The sequence below is a fragment of the Lutjanus erythropterus genome, chromosome 21 (assembly GCF_056507025.1).
Source record: "Lutjanus erythropterus isolate fLutEry1 chromosome 21, fLutEry1.hap2, whole genome shotgun sequence".
NCBI classification, from domain to species: domain Eukaryota; kingdom Metazoa; phylum Chordata; class Actinopteri; order Lutjaniformes; family Lutjanidae; genus Lutjanus; species Lutjanus erythropterus.
The window spans coordinates 10,361,482-10,387,971 of record NC_139337.1 but is presented as its reverse complement, the minus strand read 5'-3'; the positions used below and the strand labels follow the sequence as shown (position 1 = coordinate 10,387,971).

General features: G+C 39.4%; 1 protein-coding gene across 1 annotated transcript in view; it reads left to right on the top strand.

Annotated features, from left to right (window-relative positions):
• Window positions 1-2,587: 2,587 nt before the first annotated feature.
• The window catches only part of LOC146307315 (uncharacterized), an 87,118-nt gene continuing 63,215 nt past the window's right edge, over window positions 2,588-26,490 (top strand). Inside the window, exons 1-3 of the mRNA XM_084746955.1 lie at window positions 2,588-2,854; window positions 3,266-3,358; window positions 5,864-6,045. Coding sequence (XP_084603081.1) covers window positions 3,297-3,358; window positions 5,864-6,045 — 244 coding nt within the window. The 5' untranslated portion in view covers window positions 2,588-2,854; window positions 3,266-3,296. The remainder of the gene's footprint in view (window positions 2,855-3,265; window positions 3,359-5,863; window positions 6,046-26,490) is intronic.

Here is a 26,490-nt window from a genome sequence, read left to right as displayed (position 1 = left end):
ATTGAAGTAGAAAGTGTATCTCAGACAGAGGCTTGCATGATTTAGTACACATAAATACACAATAAGCAATGTGTGCTCAAGGGGCATTCTTCACTGTTTGCAGTGCATGGATTTGTACACTAGGGTGCAGTGCAGTAAACTGCAATACACGCCACATACTGTGGATGTATCCTCAGACTATTGTTATGTGTTATATTGTTTCAGTGGCAATACACAACACATGGCAATGGCATACTTTATTTAAGTTTTACACGCAACCATAAAAACACATGAACATACAGAAGTCAAAGGATGCCATTAATTCCTTTACAAAATAAAAAGTACAAAGGGAAACAGTTTTGACTGTTATTTTTAGATCAGATAGTTTTAACAACATTTAAATCCACCTAATTTGCATTCTGTGGTTACAACACCATGCACCTTTAGTGTAGAATCATATGTGCATGGTGAAATTATCCTGTCATGGCGTGACACGAGCTGTTTTCTGATATCAGAGCGATATTAAACAGTCCGTATTTGTTCCTTTGTAGCTATAGCGGACATCCTGTATTTATGAAAACCTCGCTCAAAAACACGGGGTTGCGTTTTGCAGCAACTGGTTTTGTCTGCGGCTCTTATACACAAAGACTTTCTGCTAGACAGTCAGTCTGAGGCAACCTTGAGTGGCCATATCATAAAAGTACGAGTTAAAAAATATTTAAATGTAAGCATATGATGTTACTAAAAAAAAACATCCTCGAGACTGAATACGCCCCATCTGACGGTTTTGTTGTATTCGACTATTTACATAGCCTACTGCGCTAAAAACAACCAGTTACATCGTTCGAGTTGAGAATCACGCTCTTAAAACCTTTTTTAAATGACTAAAATCAGGTTTAACTGATAAAATAATAAAATATTTCCTCTTCATCTGACTTCCCCTTTATACTGTAAATTTCCTGTGTCAAGATAAGGCTGACTCCGCATCAAATCAAGCATCTCTTCTATTTTAGACTTTAGACCGCTTAATTACATTCAGTATATTGTATTTTACAGAAAAGGAGCCGAAGCTCAGTCATTTCAACCAGATTAAATCGGTACTTCCTATAAAATTTCAAAATAAAACTGTACACGCTTAAGTGTAGCTTTTCACTCTTGAATAGGTTAACACAAATTTAGTCATATAAATGCGTTAGTTACATTAGTTTCTAAAACGTTAAACAGTGTGCGGTGCATGGCAAGTCCAAATTCAACATTTTACTAGCCCGTGAACATTCAAGAAATAATGACTACGAGCTCGAGTAGTCCATTCACACTCACTGTTATGTCACATTTTATTCCAGAGACTCTACAGATGGACCCACTACATTAGATCCGTGACCCATTAATGCTTTTGCTCTGAAGGCATAATCATCTTATTATCCGGCGCGAACCTGTCATCTGTACCGAACTTGACGCAGTTGCCAAATCTATCGCAGAGAGCCGAGTTGATTCCGAAAGGCTTCATCCAATGACTTCATTGTTCTTTAAAAGAAGCCCGGTCTGGTCCAACACAGCGTTACATTCAAGTACAACAGGTTTTCTTGTTTAAAAAAGTACTGGTCTTTAATGGGCCGCTGTAGCAGAAAAAACCCCTCCAGTCGGTGAGTGTCGTCGGCCGAGGATAGCCTCAGTGTGAATCTGCAGATTTGTGCCTCTGCTGCCCTTCGCGTGTGATCCCTCCCCTCGCGCTGCTCACAAAATGTGTGTGTGCAGCGCGCGGCTGCAGGCTGAGGTCGGGTTGGGCTACTGCTGCTTTCACGGACTCCACGTAAATATACACACCAATCATACACGTCGAAAATACACAGTCAAACATTAATACAACAACAACAACAATTAATACAGTATAGTGTTGTCCGTGGAGTTATTTTTTATAGTTTTGGCAAGTCGGTGTAGTCACAGAATAGAGAGAAAATACCAGCAGACAACCAAATTAAAGCTCCCACAACGACCTTTCACGTTGTGTTGATTTTGGCCTCGGTGGACAAAAGCAGCAGTGTTTCCACCGTCATAACTGCAAAATATAATGTCAAAAATAATATTATATAAATAAAAACCTCCTTCTAACGTACTTTCCCAAGGAAAATGTAAACATAGTATCATTTCGTCTGATTTTACAGAGTCTGACCTAATTGTAGGCATTAAGAATAGCAATATAAACATGGCCAATCATCTCGCAGATAGTCTCGTTAATTTTCGTAGGTCATTCAGAGGCATCAGTAATGAACTGAAACTGTTTCATAACCACTTATAAGCTCTTTGTCGTAGCTTTAATGTCGCCAAGTGTGTGTCAAATATGCAAAACGAGTAACAGCCGCAATGAGAAAAAAATTGTTTTTATTACTGGACTGTTAAAGTTTTTCAAGCAAATAAAAAAAGGAAATGTTGTAATTCCCATAAACAGACAGTACCTGAAAGCATCATCAGCTAAGTCGTGTGTGTGTGTGTGTGTGTGTGTGTGTGTGTGTGTGTGTGTGTGTGTGTGTGTGTGTGTGCTACCCGCTCTGTTTGTGAGGCAGAGAGTTGCGTGCGAAGAGCTCGACATGTCATTCAGAGGAATCCGCCACCTGAAACGCGAGGAAGTGAAGGCGACTCAATTGGGTATAAAGCATCAGCCAACATCTGCCCCGAGCAGTGCAAAGCTGATGAAAACATCAGCTCGGAGCTCGCACAGGACCTCTCTCTCGATTTATTTTATTTCCCTTGGATTTATCATTTGGCATTACCGAGTCGGTGCACCCGGGGAGACGCATCTCTTTTTCTGCACTTAAAGTGAATGTGACTCAACCGCCAACATTAGACTGGAATTAACTCATATCCTACGAGATTCTGGGTTAGTGCTTTTATTTTTGGACGTTTTACTGTGAATTTAAGTAATTAACTATATATAGTTTATTTGCAGGAATCAGACATGTCTTATGTGTTTTTCAAAATATTGTTTAGTGAACTTGTTTTCTTTTAATCTATAACTATTGATAATTAAGCCTCTTTATGCTATGAATCTGCCACTTAACTGATTCACAGAGTATGTTGTTAAATTTTAACTATGGCTTAATTTGGGCTATTTTGCTGTAATTTTGGGGGTGCAGGGATTTTACTGCAAATTTTAACCAAAGAAATTACTTTTAATGGCATGGTGTGCATCAGCCTGCCTGCACAGGCTTGAATTCTGACTGTCTTGACATGTGTGAAGTTTCTCTCTGCAGCCACAGTGAAGTTAACGTGCTCTGTGTCTCACCCGCAGCGCACCTGTTACCTCCACGGAGCGCAAGACCATGATCCCTCCGGGAGACTGCATGTATGCGGGCAGAAAGAGGAGGAAGCCCATCCAGAAACAGTTAAGGAAATGTTTGTTAAATCAGTGCTCGCTGACAAATGGTTGCACTTTTTTTTTTTACTGTAGCCTGATTATGTGCAGGCAGAACCTCACTCCATGATTTGGTACATTAAAGAGCAGCGAAATTACAGTGAAACAGAGGAAGTTACTGAACTGCAGCAGCATGGAGGTGTGAAAATAATGGTGTAAGCTCCAGTTGCTACTGAGTCCCAGTTTTGATTGAAATGTAGCTCTGGATAATATGTTATAATCAGTCTAACACCAGTGATCATAGCATTATTTATTACAAACATACTATTAATAATATAACACTTAATAATTGCTTAAATAGTTGGTTATTATAAAGCTGCAGTGATTAATTAATAAGTGGTCAATTATTAAATTAATTGCCAACTATTTTGATAATCAGTTAATTGGTTTGAGTAATTCTGATTCCAGCTGCTTAATTGTGAATATGTTTTAGTTTCTTTACACTTCTATGACATTAAATGGAATATATTTCTGCACAGAACAACACATTTGAGGACGTCATTTCTTTTTTTTTTTCCTGACGTTTTATTGACCGAACAACTAACTGATTAATCAAGAAAACGATTGACAGAGTAATCGTTATTGAAAGCAATCATTATTTGCACCCTTCGCTATAAAGTAGTTATTTATTTGATGGGTAAACTAAGTATGTACGAGCATGATCCCTAATTATTGGCACTGGAGTAAAGTTTAGCATGGAATTTTATTTATTTAATTTTTGAAACTTTGCATGTATTTGCTTTTACCTGCAGGCGGATGAGTCAAAGTGAGTGTTTGGTCGGTGGTGTCCATAGTTTCTGATATAGAGGAGGACAACTGTCTTTGGTCTTGTCAGCTGATGTCATGAATAGCAAATTGTGGGTTATATAAGATTTTGAAGAGGGAAGTGGTAATTTAACAAGGCCTGTGGCATTTATAAAGTTTTCATGTTTTGCCTTGCTGCTAAGCTGAAAGGACATTTTGCCACATCAAATCGATACTTGCACAGGGCAGAAATATACTTATATATACGAGGTTTATGCCACTAGATATTTCAGCATTTTGAATCATAATTCAGTGCATCCAGTTATCCATTGATCTGTCTTTGTTTAATATTGAAATGATGTTGCTTTGATGCCTTCAGTTCCTCATACATTTATGCTGTGAACTTGCAAGCGAAGTAAACTTTAAATTAGTGAAATAAATCAAGTCAAATTTAATTTATACAGCCCAAACTCACAAATCACATTTTTCCTCAGGGGGCTTGACAATCTGTCCAGTGTACGGCACCCTCTGGATCGGAATAATCTGACCAAACCCTGATATTCACAGTATCCCTTTGTATACTTTTCACAAGAAACTTGTGGAGAATATGATTATCAGTCAGTTCATTGGAGTAAAACAAAGACGAAGCTTTCATGTAAAAGTATTCTGTGTCTGTGGAGATGAACAGAAACTCTCAGCTGTGGAAATCGGAGCTGACCCTTACATATGCGGATCATGTTAAGTTCAGCTGGTGAAGCTGTACCTTACTAAAATACACCAATAACTCTGTGCCTGAGCAGCATTTTACATTCTCTGCGGCAATGAGGAGGACAGTGCAATATATCCAATACCTTTAAAGGCAGGAGCCGCAAAGCAACAGCCAAATATGTTTCCTAAACCTACAGTAAAGGATTTACATCAACATGAAAGGCTGTTTTGCAGTGAGAGAAACTTGTTTGTTTTGTCCTGTTGTGAAGAAACAAATCTAGCTGACAAATAAAGGGGCTTGTCTTTGGAGTAGACACAAATCAGTGTGGTGCATGGTGTGTTGAGTAAGGCTGAGTCAAAAGGAAATACATTTTTAAAAAAAAGTGTGACTGCACAGTGTGGTTTCTTTGGTCATATGTCTTAACTCGGGCTGGCTGTAGTTTTTATTATTAAAATGAGGAACAAATATTAAGCAAAATTGACTTGTAACTATTTCTGAAAATAAACCCGTACAATTGCTTCTTTTAATAGTTTGATGCCCTAATTTTCACACTGATTAAAAAAAATGTCAGACAATAAACAGTCTTATGAGTCAGGCACTGTCCCACTTTTCCCTTAGAAACTGTCGACATGAGTGCTGTGAAGTTTTTGTGGCACATTAAATGCAGCTTAGACAGTTTAGAATTTAAAATTTATATGACTGATAATTAATAACTTTAATATGTTTTAGACCAAGACAATGAGGGATCGGCAAGTTGACGTGTAAGCTTTGTAAAAAAAAAAAAAAAAAAGTTTTAAACTAACTTTGCATGACTGCAACAAGTGAAGTTATACAAGTTAATCCTGCTCCGGGTGCTGCTGTCACTTACTGCCTACTGAGGTGGTTCTCAGCGTATGTTTGCAGTGAGAAAAAGTGATTTAGTTGGAGACATTTAGCTCAAACAGTTCTTATTTCACAGCTGAGTGCATGACTTCTGATTGTCACAAGTCTCTCTCCCCTCTATCTGTCCGTCTCATCATCAGGAAGCCGTCTTCTGCCAATGAGAAAACCAACCCATCCAAGCGGCACAGAGACAGGCTGAATGCTGAGCTGGACCGGCTGGCCAGCCTGCTGCCGTTCCCCCCGGATGTCATCTCCAAGCTGGACAAGCTGTCCGTGCTGCGCCTTGCAGTTTCCTACCTCCGCGTCAAGAGTTTCTTCCAAGGTAAAGGTCGAGAAAGATGACATTTATTTTGTAGTGGCAGGCAGAGGAGCCGGGGTGTTTGTTTTATGTGTGTTTGTCTTTGAGTTTGTACCGAGTTGCTGAGTGGATAATGAGATATCTGCTGCTGTCAATAATGTCCACCTCTGATACGTTTTTATCATGAAGCTGACCCACTAATGTGCTGGTTGGAACAAATGTAAACATGTTCTAAGATAAGATGCTACATAAAAAATAGGACTATTTTATCTAGATTAGTGGTAGTTGTAGCAGAAATATCTCTAAAAGTAGTTATATCCTGTTTCAGTAGAATAGAAACTAGGTGTAGATTTTCGGGGGGTTTGGAGGATTGAAGGTCCCTTTAATATTTAGTAGACATGCATTTGTCATCCACCTAACAACAACGTGAAAGTGGCAGGGACTTTTAATTTGACAAACTGCTTGCCTTCTGCAGTAAATTCCATTCCAAAATGAATTTTGTGTTTTCCTTCAAATAAATTGATGCAGAAAAGGCCCAAACTGGTGCATTAAAAAATCACCAGAGTGATGTGTTTTTGCTCAAAACCTCCTGGGGGAAGACCCCAGTGTAATGTGTGTTTCCACAGTGATGAAACAAAACCTACACTCTTGGAAACGTGAATACTATTTTGCAGCATCTAATTCTCAGCTTTCCATATTATTTAAAAAATATTGCCTTTAGGATTCTGAAAAACTCACTCAGAAGTTTAACCCTGAACTTTGTTAGTCAAACCCTTGTGCTGACTGATGTTGTCAGGTGTCCAGGATTCAGGCTGGTGTGTGTGTGATATTAAAAGACAAATGAGTGGCTCCTGCAGAAAGAGATTACACACACTGTATTCACCCGTATTGCTTCTGTATGCACTCTTCTATCGTTTATCAGTAATGCATCAGGGCGACACTTCACAATCACCTACAATACAGTTCGAGCGAAAAACATGGTCTGATTATATGTTCCAGTTAAAGGCAGAATCAGAGGGATTTGTCCGAGCTGTTTGCAAATGCACCAGAGAGATAGCTGATTGTTGAGTCACATTCCTAGGATGTCAGATACTGACATTTTGGATTTAGTTAAGTGTCCACTTCAAAATAATGAGAAAATAAGAAAATGCAGGCAGAGGGCAGAGTCTCTGCAGATACAGCCTGTTTATATGAGTGTATACGCTGCCTTTTTAAAGGAAAATGTTGCATGTTTTGCCTTTAAGTTATGGTAAACTGGAATAACCTATGAACTTGAAACTCATGATTAAGAATCCCCCAGGCTCCATGACATGAGCCGAGCATAAGAGATGCTACCTGACAATGTAAGGGTCAAGTAAACAGCTCAGTTTGCGTTATAGGAGGTGTACTTTTCTGCCTTGTCTGGATACATTGTCTTCCTTTATGCGGTCACTATATTTTGCGGTCATGCTCCATTAACTGATGTTGGAAAGAATTAATTTCTTCTTCACTCTCCTGTGTTGCCGCTGCCTGTGGATATGAGGCACTGTTTGTCTCTTCACCCACCCCAAATCCCTATCATCCCTTTGTGTCTTGTAGTCACATGTAATTAAAAGGTATATTGAGGCCCACTCTTGTTTTCCCACCCTCCTGAACGCCTCGTTGTGTTGCTCCACAATCCACTTCAAATATTCATGTCCCACTTCAGAACATATTTCATTGCTGGTGGTCTTGTCTCATCAACTCAGAGTCGACTGGCACAGCTGGATGCGACAGCTCCAAAGACAATGGGTGGTTTCTTATTCAGAAGTAAAAGAATAAGCATCTTCCCTCTGTCGTGCTAGCAAAGAAGAAGGAGGATGAGGGGAAAGGGAGGGCATTAGAGAGGAAGTGGTAGAGAAGTCCCGTGAGGCTGACTCCCATCCTAGTCTTCGGGGCTAAGAGAAAGTCCTCATCGAAAGCCGTTTTCTTGGAGTATTTGCGATTTATAAAGCTCTGACCAGCTCAAAGTTTTGCAGCCATCTCCTCTTGGACACATGTGGCTTTCCTCTTTCACCTTCTTGTCCTCTGATCCTCGCAGTACTCTTAATCTCCATCATCCGCTGCCTCGGTTTGGCATGGCACCCAACAGCTGGCATCCTGTTGGCCCAAGTCATGCAACTTTACACACACACACACACTTAACTTGCTTTTCCATGAATGCTCACTTAGCTTAGCCATCACGCAAAGTTGCAGCACAGGTGCTAATTGGACTTATTAAAGGTGCCTTTCCTGGATAAGGGATCACGCAGAGATAAAGAGAACAACCACTGCCTCGATGAAGAATGATGCTGAGGAGCATCAGAGTGAGCCCCCCCACCCAACTGGAAAATGGAGAAGGTTCAGTGGTGTGTGAAACGGCTAAAAGTGTTGAAAGGTGTGTTGAAATGTTTCTTGTGTGCTGTTTGGCAGAGATAATATGTTCTGCTCTCTAAAAATGAATTTGGTGGAATCAACTAATCTTTTCTCATTAAGTTACCATAAATATAGTTTTATTTATTCAAGTTAATTAAACTTAAAATTTCTGCACTGTAAAAATGAAAAAGTGGAGAAAACTCAAAGTTTTAAGGCAACTAATACTGTGATAGATTAAGTTTCAAAAACATCTTTTGTTGAGATTATTTACTTTTCTTCTGTAGAAAAACTTGAGTCTTCGAATTTTAGCTACAAAAAAAAAAGTATTTCAAAAATTACTGAGACACTGAAGCAAGAGTGGATAATGGTTTATGTTTTAATATTTTCAGTTAAAGACATTGTGACCAGTACTTTTATTTTTTTTATATTAAAGTAATTATCTCAACTAAAGATTATAGGTCGACAAAACTTGAGTTTAGACTTTGAGTCAGGCTCAAAAGTCATATTAGTCAGTATTACAGTGAGTTGTAGTATTACAGTATTACAGTTGTGAGTCCTGTACAGTGAGTTGCCTTGATATTTTAGGTTTTTAAGTCTGAAAAAACTTGTTTTTAAAAACTTCAGAGTTAAAAGTTAAAAAAAATCTCTTGCAGAGTTCCTTGATATTTTGAGTGGTCTTTTTTTTTTTTTTTTTTACAGTGTAATATTCACACACTTCAGAACTTAAAAACATAAGTTCTTCTGACTTGAGGTTGTTTGACTCGAAATGTTGAGCTGAATGAATGTGCTGTACAAAGTTCTTTGTGTGAAATGAAGAACCTCCAAACTGAGAAAATGTAAAAAGGAAAACAAATTAGTAATGTTGGTCAGTATAGCTGAAATAATGCTAGTTTATTTGACTAGAAAAACTAATTTGTTTCTAATCATTACATTACATGACATCAACTTGTCTTTTCAAATTCAGTCAACTTAAATTTTAAGGCAGCTAACAAACTTTTTAAAGTTAAAACAAATAGTTTATTTGTTTACATGTGCACACCTTCCAAAGTTACAGCTGGTATTTATCAGGATCTATTTCAGGACTTTATATTCTGAACTCTTTAACTCGTTTTCTGCACCTCTGCTGGACGCCTTGTTATCAGTGGCAGTAGTGACAAGCTTAACTGCCTTTTGATGCTCTACTAATGAGATTAATCAGAGTGGAACATGTGGGATTTTGGCTCTGTATACATCTGCAATCTCTGCCCAGCCTCCTGCTCTTTGCTGTTTTTCTGCTGATATTTAAACATGGAGTATGGCCAGAGCGTTTCTAGATAAATCTGAGATGAGCAGCAAGTACATATATCCACATCCTTCCTGCGGTTTGGAACAACAGTCATAATCAACTCTTTTTTTTTTTTTCTTTTTCTTCTTCTTCTTCAAACAGTGAGTCATTCACTGACAACATGCTATGAAACCATGAAACCTGCAGCCTTAAGTTTCGTTTGCGTTTATAAACAGTGTTACAGAGGAAGGATGAAGGTTTTTTTCCACTTGTACTGATGCAGTTCTCCTTTTTGTCCACAGGGGGGGACTGTGTGAAGTTGCAACTCAGTCATGACTGATGGCTGGTTCAGTTAGTTGTGGGATGTGACTACAGGCTGCACTGTATCATCTCTTTTGTCTTTTTAAAACATAGATTGGCAATTATTATTTTTATGAATGACTTAATGCATGAAAACATCATGACCTCTCAGAATATATAAGAATTAACAGTATCTCATGCATGTCTTAATGCAAGAACAATACATTAATTAATGCAACAACTAAGGTATTTCAATCATCATGATTTCTGAGTTATTAATGATGTGCATGTCTTCTTCATAGGTAAGTCTGCAGTTGATGGTCCAGGCCAGAAAGCTGACCAGTTCTCATGTATTCTGTTGCATTTCAAGCGTTGTAATCATGATTAAATAAGCATTGCTCCTTCCTGACTTCATCATGTTTGTGGCTCTTCAAATAAAACGATGACCTGTCTGTCTCTAACACTGATGAATAACACATGATTAAAGGGAAAGTTTCACCCAAAATCAAAAACACATTTTCCCCCTGACCTGTAGTGCTATTAATCATCACCCAATTGCTCAAGATAATCCACAGACCTTGTGAGCAGTTTGATTTGATTTCATTTCTTTCTAGCAGAAACAAAGTAGTTTCAGTAGATTCTATCGCAGCAAGAAAATAGTTCCTCCATCACAACAAGGTCTGAGGATTATCTTGAGCAACATGATTTCAGGAAGAAAAAACATTGCTGTTGAGCTTTTTTTTTTTTGTTTTTTTTACTTTACTTGAAGAGCCGCAAAACATGATGAAGTCACGAAGAAGTAATGCTTAGTTCATCATGATTACAACATTTGGAATTCGACAGAACACAGCTGCATTGATGTGGCTGGTCAGTTTTGTTGCCCTGTCTCTTTCCCTTTTTGCCCTGCAGACTTACCCATGAAGACGCCACAACATCGTCAATAACTCAGAAGTCATGATGATTTAAACACCTTAATTGTTGCATTGATACATGCATAAGATACTGTTAATTCTTACATATTCCTGATAGTTCATGAAGTACTACATGAATAAATGCATGCTTTTTCAGGCATGAAATCATACCCTTACCATGAAGTGTTACTCATAGATGTTCTGACTTCATTTATTCCACTTGACGACAGTTTTGGGAACCTCATGTCCTGTGTGTTATGAGGTTTTGAGACGGAGAAGAAGCAGCAGGTGGTACAGTGAGATCCTATATGCTGTCTGTGTTGCGTGACTGCTCAAGGGTGGAGCAGAGTGAACAGCGTGTACCTATACACTGTATGCAAATATACCCTCAGGCTATCCGTGTGTGCCTGTGTGTATGTGTAAATAAAAACCGACATCAGACAAAGATTCTCCTCCGCTAGTTTCCCTTATTCATCATATTCCATGAGATTCAGTTATGATGTGTTTACAGGCATAATGAGACCTATGACCTGAGATGACTCTGTGTTATTTTACATGCCACCTAAGCAGAAAAAATAGAAACAAGGCTATTTGGGCAACATGATGTACTTTTGACACTGATTCACGAAATTCAGTTTCCCTTTTTATAGAATTTTGTTTAGCAAGCCGGGTTGCAAATATCCACTGGTGGACAAGAAAAATATCTTTGTCACATGGATGTTTGAAATGGAAATATATTTGAATATAAGAAAATGTAATACACAGTCAAGGCTGGGAACTGTTTCTCTAGGTGCTTATAGAGTGGCTCCAGCATTTGTATTATTTTGTTTTCAGGGTTTGATATCACTCTGTAGCTTCCCAGTAGTATTCTCAGATCTGAACGCTCACATTTTAATTGCATTACGTCCATCTTCTCAAGCCCTTGAGACCACAGATGGAGTCTGCCTTTAAATCCAAACCATTTTTAAGTTAAAATGTCTATGCTTTTACAGATGTACAGAAGCATATTGCTGCCAAAAATCAGTATCATGGTATAACTTAAAAAAGTTTATTGTTATAACAAAATGTTTTTCATGCTATAACAGATATTGTCATGTTATAAATACAGTGAGTGGGTCAATTAGGCAAAATAAAATCTAAATTTGAGACAATATGTTAATTATAAAATGATTTTATTGATTCAAAAGATGATTTTATTTCTATAACAAGAAAAGTTATGATGTGATAAATGTGCATGCATAATAACATGAAAATATTTTTATTATCCTGCTAAGTCTTTATTGTAGATAATTTAAACTACAGAAAATCTCTCAAATACGTGTATCTTTGCATACAGAGACTTAAATGTACATGTAAGAGTTGCCACTAGGTGTATTTCTCACATTAAAACACTAACAAAAGATGTAGTTTGATGATATCATGTAGTAGCGTGAGTTCATGGGAGTTGCTATCTTCACTTTTTTAGCTGATGAAAATCTATCTGACATGACATAATACTGAAGTTTATTTCACATTATATCTAGTCACGTTCACTGACTTCCTTCCCCATTCTTTGGTATGTCCCATGTTTTCCCAGAAATTATAGCAGCTAAACGACACAACTCAACAAAATATATAATATATGTCCAGTGTTTTCAGACATGTTAATGTGGAAATGATACAAATTATAGCTTTAAGACTTAATACTAGACACAGCGTTCACTGCAGTGTTCTGCTGCTTCCAGATGAGAGAACACAATGGAAATGCATGTAATCAAAGAATGCCATGGCGCAGGTAAAGCATACCGAGCCAGTGAAAATGGGCCACAAGTCCAGAGGGGCAGACCACCCCTTAAAAAAATAACGACAATAATACAAAAATCTAAATCATCAGTTCATAGCCTACAGGCTGTGGGACTCTTTGTCCTGTGTTTTTAGTTTAATTTTTATTTTAGGTCAGGATATCTATATTTTCAGCATTTTTAGGCACTTCCTCAAGCGAGTAGATCCATGTGACTGTGTGTGTGTGTGCGTGTTGACAGTCAGCAGGCTGTAATTCCCTTCTCTTCCATGTTAGGTCTCTGCCCTCACTGTAATTGCTGAGCTTGTTAAATATTTACCCTAAGGATTAACTATCCCTCCTCCTTTGTCTTTCTGCCCCGATTGCCTTTAATTCTCCTCCGGTGTGTGTGTGTGTATGTTCTGGAGCGCGATTGTGTTTCAGTGCTTTTTATCTCATTATTTGAAACTAGAATTTCACTTAGTTTTTGAAAACGGAATCAGGTTATGAGTGTAGTTTCAGAAGGGAAGAGCAAACCCATGAGGGAAAATTCTTTTTTTTAATTAATTTTTTTGTCTGCTGACATGGAGACAGGGGTTGTTTTTTGTATTTCAGTGGCATAAAAGCAATCATGATATCTAAAGCAACTGATGAGGAGTCATTATTTTGATTTAGGGAAATGTGACATGCATCTTTCCTTTCTTTCCTCCTATTTTCTCCCTGCTTATCCTGTGTTCCTGTGCTAATATGAACTGAAAGTGGCTCTACAAGAGCAGAAAGCAACAGGGCTTGTGATGAGAATCATATGGGAGTTATACGACCACATAATAAAGGACAGACCCCCTCCTTAATGTTCAGCCTGCACTCTGGTATATTGCACTGCTATAGGCCTGATATCAGTTGATGTAATTCATGCTAATGCATTAATATCAGCTGCTGGCATGATGTGTGTCTCAATAAATCTAAAGCAATGTTGGGGCTGCCTTTGTGGGCTTTGTTCTTGTGTACTGCGGTTGATATTCTTTGAGAAAAGCTCATTGTAAAGCATGTAAGCTTGTTGTTGCCATGGTGGCTATTTTGACTGTGTGCGCTGGTTCTTTGATGAGGTGCGACAGAGGCTTATTTTGACAGGTCTCGACCCTGGTGACACTGCGATCAGATTGCCTATCACACCCTTGGGGGAAAAAAAGCACCATTGGCATCCATATGTATTTCTCATTGCCCGTATCTGCCTCTCTCAGTCCTCATCGTCATTCGAGGGATCACATACGAGGAATGTGTCCTTCATCTCTTCCAGCATTCCAGCCTCTCCACCCTCAGTATTGAAACTCAGTATTCAAACCACATCGCTTTCTTGTTTAATTTTTTTCAGCCTCTGCCCCAAGTAGAGGGTCATACCAGAGGAAAGTTAAATGATTTCATCCAAGTTTAGAGTCGATATAGACAAAGAGCAAACTTGGAGTAGCTTAAAGAGGGTGTTTATTGTTGTTTCTGATTCTAGGGAAATGCTGTGACCAACATCAAGTTTCACTGGTATTACTTATATCTCAGATTATTACAGTCACCACATTGCAACATCCTAAACCTCCCCTTAAACAAGTAGACTGTATTTGTCAGGAAGATTGACTAGAGCTTTTATCAGATTTTTCAGTTTTTACGTAATGATCAGTGCTTTGATATAGTAAATCACCTGATTGTTTCTTGTTACAATATATTGTAAACCAACATTATGCATAGCATTTAATCCTCAGGGACAGACATGTTAATTTAAATAAACATTCATGCCACTTGCTTGGCTTTTGGCTCTGTATTTTATCTGTTTCACCCTGCCATTGGACCTCTGTGCATGACATTTATGGTTAATTGAGCAGAAGCTGAGGCACATTTCTGTCTGTTTCTGTTTCTGTCTTACCCAAGTGACAGCTGTCACCACTGTCAGCTGGGTTGAAAACTTTGCGCCTTCCTTTGGAAAACTGCATGCACTGTATGTTCAGTCAAAATGGCACTGAAATAAACTTTATCTCAAAGAAAAATGTTCATTTGGTCATACTTTGAATCTTTTTATTGATTCATGTATTGACCTTGATTAGAAAGAAAAGTTTTTTATTAGATTTAATCCCAAAAACAAGTCAGGAAAAGCAACATTTCAGTGGTTTTGGGGAATGTACTGGTGCGGCAACATATCTGTGACAAAATTACTCTGTATTGTAGTGTAAAGATTTAAACTATTAAAGTGCGGCATGAATCTTCACTGGGATGCTAGTCTCAGCCAAGTTATCACCCAGATGCTTCAACAAAAACAACCGTACCCTACCCTTGTTAGCTTCTATGTTGCTTCCACATTACTGTTTTTGTCAGTTTTTATATTTTTTAAAGAAACAGGATGTGGTGTGTTAATGAATGTACTTTAGGGGTGCTGGTCGCCAGGTTTTGTTACCTTTGGACAGAGCCAGGCAAGGAAACAGCTGGCCATATTTTATGCTAACAGTCTGATTTTATGCTAAGCTAAGCTAACATTCTGTTTTAGTCACGTATTTCTTTTCATCTAACTCTCAGCAAGAAAATAAAGAGGCTTATTTCCCACCCATAGTATACCTGCAGAGTGCTATGTTGGCCCGAAGCCTATCCTAGCATGGGTTGAGGGTTGGGAAACACCTTTAATGTGTAATGTGTATGTTGTTTTCATTTTACATCTCAAAAGTTCATGAATAAGCAGAATTCGAAAAAATGACTTCCCAACTCAAGAAATGGGACCATCTGAGGAGCATGTGAATGCAGCTCAAGGTTCATTTTTAATTAAGAACAAAATTCATTAAATAAAAATGAATTTAAAATGTGTTTCTTCAGTCAATCTCGCTACTTACTTGAAACTAGCAATGACACTGAAAGCAACACCAAAACTCATCTCCAGAATAGACCTGCACGCTGCCCTCCATGAGACGTCAACAACCTGAAAACCACCTACATCAGTTGCGCTGCTTTGCGTTCAGTAAATCACAAATTCTTCCAATACATCAAAACAACAAGTAGAGTTACCACCAAAACATATCTCATGGCCAAATATAAATGTCTGCGGTGAAAAGGTATCCACATCACAGCGAGGTGTATTTATAAGTGTGTGTCTCTGGAAGCCCTCAATTAAAGCCCCACCTTCCCTCATAGCTGTCAATCCAGTCAGGGCGTTGACAGCAAATGGGAACACACACACATAGACGCACATAAAAGTGATGAGAGATCCAAGCGCGAGTACACCTATCGACGCCAAGTTTGGTAACTCGACAAGCTGATGCCACACAGCAGCCACCAGCGGTTAGATGCACACTCTGTATCTGTGTTGCTAATTTCCGAATGTGTGCTCGCCAGTTTCAGTTTGTGTGTTGTTGTCTGCCTCTAAATGCTGGGTGAGCTATAATAAAAGAGGAAGAGGAAGACCACAGAGCCCTCAGACTCACGCCAGGCATACGCCATATGTGACGTCAGCCAGCAGACAGGAGACGGTTTTGAAACTAACCCACCATCGTGCAATAGAGGAAGGAGGCAGCAAGACAAAACACCCACTCTAAATCCTGATTCTCTTATCTACAAATTTTAAGAGAATCTCATGGATATAAGCCCCCTCTCGCTGACTATTTGGGTTAATCCTTTTCACGTCAAATCTGTATCAAATCGAGTCAATGCAAAAGCGGACCAGTCGATTTCCCAGAGAGAGGAAGTGCTGCAGTGTGATAGCTGCTTCTGAATGGAGTCTTTGCTCAGGGGTGAAAATGTCCATCAGGTCACATTATGGACGGACTTTGTGTTTATTAAACTCACAGTGACCCCGCACTTTTTCCTTCCCTATTTCTCCAAGCCAAAGGCAGACAAGACGGCAGGGCAGAGGCCAAGACAAATCAGCAAGCTACATAGACTATAAATGAAGTGAAAAGGTTTAGCAAGAGAAAGGTCAAGACATGGTCATTTCACTGTTGTTTGGAGTGTTTGAAACAAGATGTCTTAATTCTTGAAATTTTCAGTGAATCAACACACAGTTGTTCACATTCCTACATCTTCCAAGGAGACAGTGTTGGTATTAACCCTCTTGTATACAGTTTTATGCCCAAATTAGCATGTATATGTAGGTTTTTGAAATGTGTAAATCCACTAAAAGTAGATGACTGGCTCCTTTCCCATTGTCAGTAGACAAGTTTTCCTTTGTTTCCCAATGTGTCAAGTTCAACGTCACGAATGTTCCAGAAAACATGGTTAGCAAACAGTAGAAAGAAATATGGAGATTAGTGTTGATGTTACAGTGGTTACTTTTTTATATCTTTTACTTCAGTCTTACTTTGAAACCTGATCCTGACTTATTTGGAACGATGTTGAATCAAGTTACTGACAGAGGTGACAAGCCTTCATTGTCTCCACCAGGTGGAAATTACAGTGTGCTCCTGGCTGTCATGTTTCTGTCACTGCTGATCAGACCTGGAGCTGATAAATACCCATGTCTACTGCAGAGTTATTTGACCCGGGAGTGAATAGAGATTGTACCCTTTACCAGTGAGGACAAAAGCCAGATGTTAATGGGTGTTTGTCCAGTGTAAAAGGGGCTTAAGACTCCTCTATTCCAGAATAGATCTCTGCATGTTCTTACCCTAAACTCATGTATTCCCTACATTTTCTTTGCCCTCTGACAGTACACCTACTGAGTGTTATATAGGCCCGAAGCCTGTCCCAGCATGGGCGGAGGGTTGAGAAACACCTTTGATAGGTGCATCAAAGTAAATGTAACGTTTGCCATTTAAATATTTATCTACTGTACATTGCATATTTAGACAGAGGGCAGCGGTAGCACCTTTATTGGTTTTTGAACAGATTTATGACAACATCCTGATAAGGCACTTGTTGAATGTAGGTTTCACACTTAGCAGCATGTTCTTTAAATTATGCAGAAGGTCATTTTTTTCTTTTATTTATGATTTTTTATGCTCAAAACACTGAAATCCCACTAAAAGCTGGAAATTAAGAAAAAATGATTCTGTCTAGTGTTACTGTGTTTTTTTAGCTGCATTAGTTGCATGGCTGTGGTTGGTTGGACTGAATCTTTTGGAGGCATTGCCTTGAAATTTTGTACAGACATTAATTGTGTCCAGAGGATGAATCTTACTGACTTTGGTGATTCCATTATATTTTTCCTAGAGTCAACATCAGGTCAAATTATGTTAGCATGAGAATCAAAGTAATTTTGGTTCTTTTAAGGAGCCTATTCACGTTGACCTGTAGCACTAGTATGATACGCTCCAAAGTTGTGTCTATACGCTGAGTACTTAACTGCACAGCTCATTAACCCATTTGTTACATCTGTCTATACCTTTTTTTAAGTGAACACTCAAACGCACTGAAGGTCAGACCCTTCGACCTTTCCATTCACCCCCGTTGTTTGACCCAATCACACTGTTAGGGGGGCTATATTAGATAGGAATCAGTTAAACTTCTTGGGTAATTAGTATCAAGTTGACGAGCTGTGAATTGATGCTTACATGCTGAATTCTTGATGCCTTCGTCGCGGCGGATGATTGCACATTTGAATCCCCCAGCATGCAACGCATCAAAGCCCAAAGGACTCAAGGAGCCATCAGCCCATCATATCAGTTAGACCTCATATGTCACAACAAGCCTGCAGACATACAAGCAGACCGGCCAGCAGCGCTGCTCTGGTGTTTGTGGCACGACATCTCCGCTTCACTCTCAGCTGTTACATTAAAAGACTGCTCTATTATGAGTAATAAAAGGTGATGCTATGATTGACGTATTTTCATGAAGTGGACAAAAATTGCTTTTTTCATCTTGTTTCGAGTAACCAGCTTCCCATCGTGAGTCACATCAGTAGTGATCAACACACATCACCAAACCCTGATAAGATGTACTAATGTGCATTGATTACGAGCATCCAAGGAGATAATAGATCACAACATCTCAATCTGTGTGTGCTGTTGACGCAGAGAAAATTTGCTCTTATCATCTTCAGATGGGGATACAAAATCACCCTGTCCCCATTTCTGTCCAATTTCTTTTCTTAATCATGTGTCTTTTTTCTCCTTTCTTTTTTCTTTGACTATGACAAACGTTTCATCTCTCCCTCCTCCTCCTCCTTTCTCCCTTCTTCCTCCCTATGGGGTTCTGCCCTTCTGTTTGTTTCACTGACCCCTGTGAAAGAAAATCACCTCTCATCTCCATGTGCTTCATGAAGAGTGCGTGATCAGGGTAAATGCCAGCGCTCAGGCTTTTCTCCTTCCTCTTTCCTCCACATGCAATGTCTGTAATTCCGTGCAGCGAGTTCTATATACAAAGGTAGATGTATGGCCGCTTAATACATTTCCAGTGTAAATGTTAATGTGTTCTCACTAATGCCAGTGCTCAGGGTCTTATCATTCCTGTCCTTTATTTTGGCATGCAAAAAGCCTGTTCATTTGTTGTGACTGGGCTTACACAGACAACGCTTTATACACTACAGTGATGTAGATACTTCTCATGATATTAAATAATAATAATGATAATAAAAACCAGACAAATATTTGTGCAAAAATTGAACATTTTAAATTTCCATATTATAAAATATTGTATATATTGTAAAATCCTCCAATGTAGGTTGATCAGCTGTTTATAACTGTCAGTTCATCTGTCAATGTAAAGCTAGGCACATTATCCTGAAAACAAAAGCCCACTGCTCTGAAAATACACTCTGGAAGTCAATTTAACCCTTAAACATCTACTCTTTTTAAAAGAAAGTTAATAATTTGTTACAATTCAGAAATAGACACTCGTTTAGCGAACATTTGGCATTCATTTGAAGTCTAATTAACACGAAACTGGTATACAACAAGTTATTCTGGCCTGGAATAGAAATTTCAGTGGAGGACCCCATGGCTGTATTTTTGTTGTCAGAAAATGAAGTATTTCAATTTAGGATGTTTCCTTAATTTCTGATAACACCTCATGATAATGTTATGATTAATTATTAGAGTTCTTCATCAAAATCACAATATTATTGAAGTTGGAGTACCAGCTCCTTGTGGTGGGGTGAGAACATTGTTATTGCATTATCCCCACAAGCTGTTAAGTAGGATTAGTGGCCTGTATATTTAAATGTTATATTTCCTTTGTTGTGGCTAACATATAGTTAATACTCGCCCAATGATTCCATGCTAAATTGCACATTAGTTGCATGTCGGCTCACTCTCCCACCCTCTTGCATTTGTGTTTGCCCCTCTGCTGTAATCAGTCACACAATAGCTGTTAACTAGTGCGACAGCCCAGCCATGCTAATCCCTTGTATGTGTCGAGAACCATGAATGGCGAAGCCGCCTTATGCATTTAGGATCCTCACAGCTAACTCATTAGTTGCTTGAATCAAAGGCATGACACTGGCTTTGTCCCTGCCTGGCCTCTCGTGCCACAGACACTGAACGCGCTTGAGTGGAGTTGGACTGTGTTGGCCTGGGGGGCCAAGAGAGCCCCCCGGGATCACAAAAGGCCATAAGTGAATTACTCAAATCAGTGCCGAGGGGGGCCCCGTTAGACGCTAACTGTAACAGCTAGTGGCGGCCGCGCAGCAATGGGAGGTGTGTTTGTGTGCAAGTGTGTGTGTGAACAGACGGGTAGAGTGTTTGAGTTTGAGTGAGTGTGAATAGACAGCCAGGACTCATGCGGAGGGAGCAGAAGCCTTTGTTGGCCCAACACTATTGTTGGAAGCTGTCTTCTGTAATTACTGCCACAGCTACCGCCTAGCGCGCTGCTCTGCCGGCACAGAGCACAGAGGGACAGGGAGGGAAGCAACAAGCACATCGTAGCCCCTGGAGTTTAAGTTGATAATTATATTATGGAAGCATGCAGTGGTGCTACAAACACTGACAAATCCCAGCTGCTGTTTTACATAGTTTGTAATTTCATGGAATTCGATTAGAAATCTCACATGCTGCTCTGATGTCAACTATATTTTGAGTTGATAGGGTGTACAAACTGTAGTTAATCCACAGTTATTCAATGGTAATGTTATTGGCAGTCATATTTCTTACAACAAACATTTGTTCCGCTATTGGTTTGCAGTGTAGCTGTGCTATTTTTACAGGCACGCTACTCTAGCATGCTTAACCCCAGCTACACCCCTTTTGGCTCAGATTAACTAATTTCACGTTGCCAATTTATGTTCATCCCCCCACACAACAAATAGACTTTGTTGATCACCATGCAAACATGCAATATGGCTTGCAGAGTCAGTACTGCCCAAAGCCACATGTTGAAAGCCCATTTGATAACTCATTAAGTCGAGAACAGTCATTTTTTCATTTGTTGTGACATGCGGGCACTTCTGCACAGAGACAGCTCCCCGAGTTTTGGAAAAAGTTTTGCGACTGTTTGTTGTGGAGTCGGTGAATTTCAGAAAACGGAATCCATTTTGCAGCAACACTGGAATGCATATGGACAAAGAAAACGTCCTAAATGTGGCCTTCATTGCAGTTTAGCACTGTACAACTAATCAAATCAGTATTGGAATCCAATAATTAGGCTGGGTTGCACCAATAAGGTTTCATTTTTAAACCAGATTCATTCATAATTTAATTTCAAATTATATTGTATTAAACTTTAAAACTAGTTTTAAAAAGAAGAAAGATTGCATTTAAAGCTCTAAATTTAATCCTCAGCTTAGTTTTTATCCTAAACCAAGACTAAATTTAAATCTAATGCACCAAAACTTAAAACTGCAATTTAAACTTTGATTAACTTTACACTTACACTGAAGGAGGTTTAACTTTTAAAATGGATGTTTTTTTTTAAATGAATAAAGAACAAAGTTGAGGGACAGACTAAACCCAGTTTAGATTTATGAGGTGTCTCCTCTTTCTTTCACTCTAATTCTTTCAGCTAGTTGATAATTCAGCCAACAAGTTTTTCTCAAAAGAAGAGAAATTAAGCTATCAAACTTTTCTAGCTAAATAGCAAACAATCTAACAATTTCTTACATTTTTAGCTTGCTACCAAACCCTGTAATGTATAATCAACTTTATAGTTAGGTAGCAAATGATGTAACATTTTGTCAACTTTTTAGCTAGCTGGCAAACAGGAATACAGAATATACAGATATTAGTTTTTAATTGTGTAACAGAGCTCTACTTAATATTAAATCTGACTATGCTCATTTTAAGACTAATTTTGCAAAACTCTGATTAGGATTAATCTTAGATTAAATCAGTCTTTGTTGGTGCATCCCAGTCTTAGACATTCTTATTGTCAAGCTTGTCTGTGTCCCTCCGTTGTCCTGTTTGCATGCTTTAGAGACAGAACACAATGAACCGATTGATGACATGACAAAGATTAATTCCCCTGAACCCAGTGTTGGCCGTCCTCCTGGTGCAAATGGCCATCAGTTTCCTCCCAGTGAACACCCAGGGCCTATTAGCTGCAGCACAACCAATTTAACATGGCCACCCGCATAAAAAGCTCACTGGTGTCAGTAATGCGATCTGTTGATGGCTAAACCGAGCGAACGGAGAGGCCATTCACAGTGGCTGCTGGATGAACTCAGTGACGCCGCTGCTCTGGCATGATGCTGATCAACATATCAAACCGTTAAGTGGCAAAGTATTGGTATGAAAGGAGGAAACTGAGCAAACTGTGTCAAAAAACTTGGTCAATGACATGAATTTAACTTTGCTGTTTATGAATGACACTCTGCATCCTTACATGAATGCATCATGGTCCTGGACTCTAAAACTGTCAGCTTGGCCACAAAAAATATGCAAAATCATTTTACCTGCATGCATTCAGTGTGTGTTTAAATACCAACACTGGTTTGAGTGAAGGAATCAGTGCAAAGGAATTGAAGCACATGCCTTTTAAAAGCGATATCACTGATATGAATCATCGTGTTGTTCTGGGAACATGGCTATACTCACATTGCACTGTGACTCGTGTACTACATGTCATCAGGTTGTGTCTGTATGCCGGCTGCCCGTCCATACTGTACATCAGACCGTTTGTTTTGTCTGTCACCTCCATTTATCTTAATTGAAGCATGCTTCAGTGTGCAACAGTGGCCGGGGCCCGGTCCCTGCTGTTGTTCCCTAATGTAAATCGATATGTTTCCATGCGGTTGGAAAGATCACTAACCAAAGGTGGCATCTGACCCGATACAGCTCAATACGCTAACTACCGTCAGCCAGATGAGGTCCCCTTTCATCAGCATTTGATATGGGAAAACAGGAGCGCGTAACTCGCCCAAGTAAAAATAGTTCCTCAGATCATGTCATATAAAGTTAGGGTTATTTGGAGAAGCTCTGAGGGGGAGTTCCTTTTTTCAATCTCAGGCAGAGCATGTTGGAAATTTGCTATAAAAAATTAAATCATACAGACCAAAATATTTTGTAAAAAAAAAACAGTGAAAAAGGGTCATAGTAAGGGCTAATTAAACAGGACTAGAGAATGTGATGCAAGAGGGTGTTTAAAAGGGTTTGTGTGTTTTTTTATTGGTTGGCAGCCCTTTTCTGCACTCTGACAACCCAGAGCAGTCTGAACTCTGAGTGAACTCCCGCTCTCTGCCGAATTATTATCGAATGAGTGAGCCTGACAAAATATTTTTAGGACAGAGAGAGACGCAAGCAGAGGGTACAACAAGAGGGAGAGTTGGTGAAGACAATCCGACCTTATCTCACACATACACACAAACACACACAGTTTTACTTGGGCACCAAAAAGAATGATAAAGTGGAGCCAAACGTCAGTTAACAGCAGCAGGATGGTCTCTGACTTGACAGCGTCCAGGCACATTGTTAAAGGGGAATAGCTCTGCAGGGGCAAATGTCTCACCCAGGCAGCCAGGTATCAAGTGAGTCAGGATGGCGAGAGAGAGTGTGTGTGTGTGTAGGGATTGACTGGGAGAGAAAGAGAGAGGCCATTGCGTGACTTGTGCTTGGCTCAGCCCTTCAGCCCCCCAGGCGTTATTTGTTAGCCAGGAGAAAGGAAGGTATATCTTAAGTGTTCAACAGTAAACAGAGTCGCGACGGGGCCCTAATGCTTGCTGGGATTTATTTGGGATGTGTGCGTGCTTGTGTGTGTTTGTGTGTGTGTGTGTGTGTGTGTGTGTGTGGGCACGGCAGAAAATGATGGGCAGGGCAAGGGATTTTGTCTTGTATCCCTCATGTATCAACCTCACTCCAAATGTCATCACACTGTTGAAGTCAATTAGAAAAACGCCAGTGGGAAGTGATGATTTAGCATGATCACACACTGGTGTATATACACTCATGCACACACAAACACACACACACACACACACACACTAAAAAGATGCAATTGACTCATGACATTCATTTTGGAAGCATTTCCTTTCTTTATAAATCTGTTGAAACTACTAATTTGACCAAAAAACCTGAAACCAGCAAAGTCGTCCTGATAAATAGTCCCTGTGAGATAAGTGTGGTTGTTCACCAACGTTTCCATATTTCAGTGTGTGTGTGTGTGTGTGTGTGTGTGTGTGTGCGTGCATGCTGGATCGCTGGCCCCCACTGGAGATTTTCACTAACATCAACCAGCACCAGGCCCACTGGGGTAGTTCATGGTAAAAGCTCTCTGGGGCTTTCTGAGTGACTTAAACTGTAGTTTCAACTGAATAGAAAGGAAGAAAAAAAAAGAGTGAAAGATGTGGTGAGTGAATAATAGAGGAGAAGAATGCTATTTTTAAAAGTCCTTTCTTGAGATGAGCTGTGGTTGTTTGGACTGTTCATGACATGCTTTATATTTTTAGAAGACATTGATGGTAAAATCACACAACAGTGAATGTAATTATTCCATTATGAAGCATGTGACTAATCTACTGTTGCATTCGTTTTATTTAAAGGAAATAAAAATAAGTAATTAAATATACGATTAACATTTCCAAAACAGGCATAGTAAACGCATTGCAGTAGTCGTTTGCAGAGATAAGTATAAATGTCAGAGGTAGCTCATTGGCTTTTCTTGGTACCTTAGATCATGAGATGATCATGATAATGAAAATGTAAATCTCTTCCATGTTGCAGCCATAATTGAATCTTACATAATGTTTCTACAGTAGCCCACAAAGGACAAACAAAACACCGGCTTTAGATAGGACCTTTCACATTTTTTACGAGTTTTGCGGTCACTGTAGTTTCTCCTGCATGCTTAGAAGGGGAGGGTGATGTTCTTTCTTTGCAATCGGCAAGCTCACTGCTGAATGCCACTAAATCCTACACACTGTTCCTTCAGCCACAAAAGGCTGCAACTGAAAATGTTTGAAACTCAGTTGAAGTTGAAGGAACAGTTGATGCAAACACTAAAATCAGTTGAAGTGGAAGTGTTGAAAGGAGTTGGAGTGTCAGTTTGAGTATCAGCACTGAATGGATGGAGCTGAATAGTAAATTGAAGTTTTAAGTGTTGAGTGAAATTGAAGTGCCAGTTAAAGTGAAGGTGCTGAAAGGAGTTGAAGATTCAGCTTAAGTGTGAGATTAAGCCTGCGTGTAGTGGATACACTGGGTTGGATGTGTCAGTCAGAGTGAAAGTCTAAAAATAGATGAGTGTCTAAAACGTATAGGTGATGTCAGTTAACATTTTGGCTGAATTGCAAGCACTGAAAGGAACAGCCAACATTGTCTTTCAGTCTATTAACTTCGGCTGGCACTATTCTCTTTTTACATTTTAACTGACACGTTCAGCTCAATTTATCCACTACACTTCTGCTGACAGTGCTTTAACTTCAACTGACACTTGAGTTTCACTCAGCACTTAATCCTAAATATAAAATTTTTACTTTGTTTAGCACTTATATATAACCTGGTATTTCAACTCCATTCAGCACCTCAATTTTAGCTGCTTTCAGCATTTGCATCAATTATCACTTCAACTCCAACTTCAACTGTTTCAGATTTTCAGATATCAGTGTTTTCAAATGCAGCCTTTTCTAGTTAAATTACCTTTTTATTGCCAAAGTGCTCCAAAAACATCCAAGAGTTTAAATCTTTCAGCAGGGATCATGGCAGGGCTGTTGTCTGTCATGGAGGTTCCTTTGTGTTTGTGACCTTATTAGAAATGGAGCCACAGGCACCAACCCTCTGGACCTTTCAGGGACGAACATGGCGCTGATCTAATGACTTATTCATCGGGAGCAATGGCGCAACCTCTTAAAGATGGTACATGACAGAGAGCAAAGGGATCAAGTCAGATCATCATATCAGGTGCAGGAGCTCATCACGGCTAATGCAGCGAGATAAGTGAACTCTGTGTACGGTAAAGGCTGCAGGGGCAGATACTGTGGTGATTCAGATTCAGGAGTCGACTCAGAGGCAACGCAGCGTAAATTTTCAACAATAGGGAGAAGAAGAAGAAGAAGAAGGAGGAGGAGGAGGAGGAGGGAGAGAGAAAGAAAAGTAGAGAAAATGACAGAAGGAGGTGGTGAAGAGAAGTGTCAGACTCTGTTTCTGTCCCCGAGGATCGTGTTTAAATTGGCATGTTGTAGGGAGAGCACTGTTAGACTGAATTTAAACAGCTGCCGGCTTCACCCACAGCAACACACACACGCTCACGCTCACACACACAAACTCAGGGGCCCTCCCCTGCCCTAAGTTTGCGTGCGGAGCTGGGAAATTCTCCATGCTAATGTGCCAGGGTTTGTTTTCATCATCAAATTGCAAATGTTTTAAATATGCATCACACACGCACACACACACACACACTCACACATATACCCACATTTATCCAGTCAGGGCACTGACAGTCTAATCCTTGTTTTCATACAGTGTCATCTGTCAAATACAGAGCTGGAAGTGGCTTCCACCCATGTTTATTTTTCATACACCACTCCCATAATTTTTCAA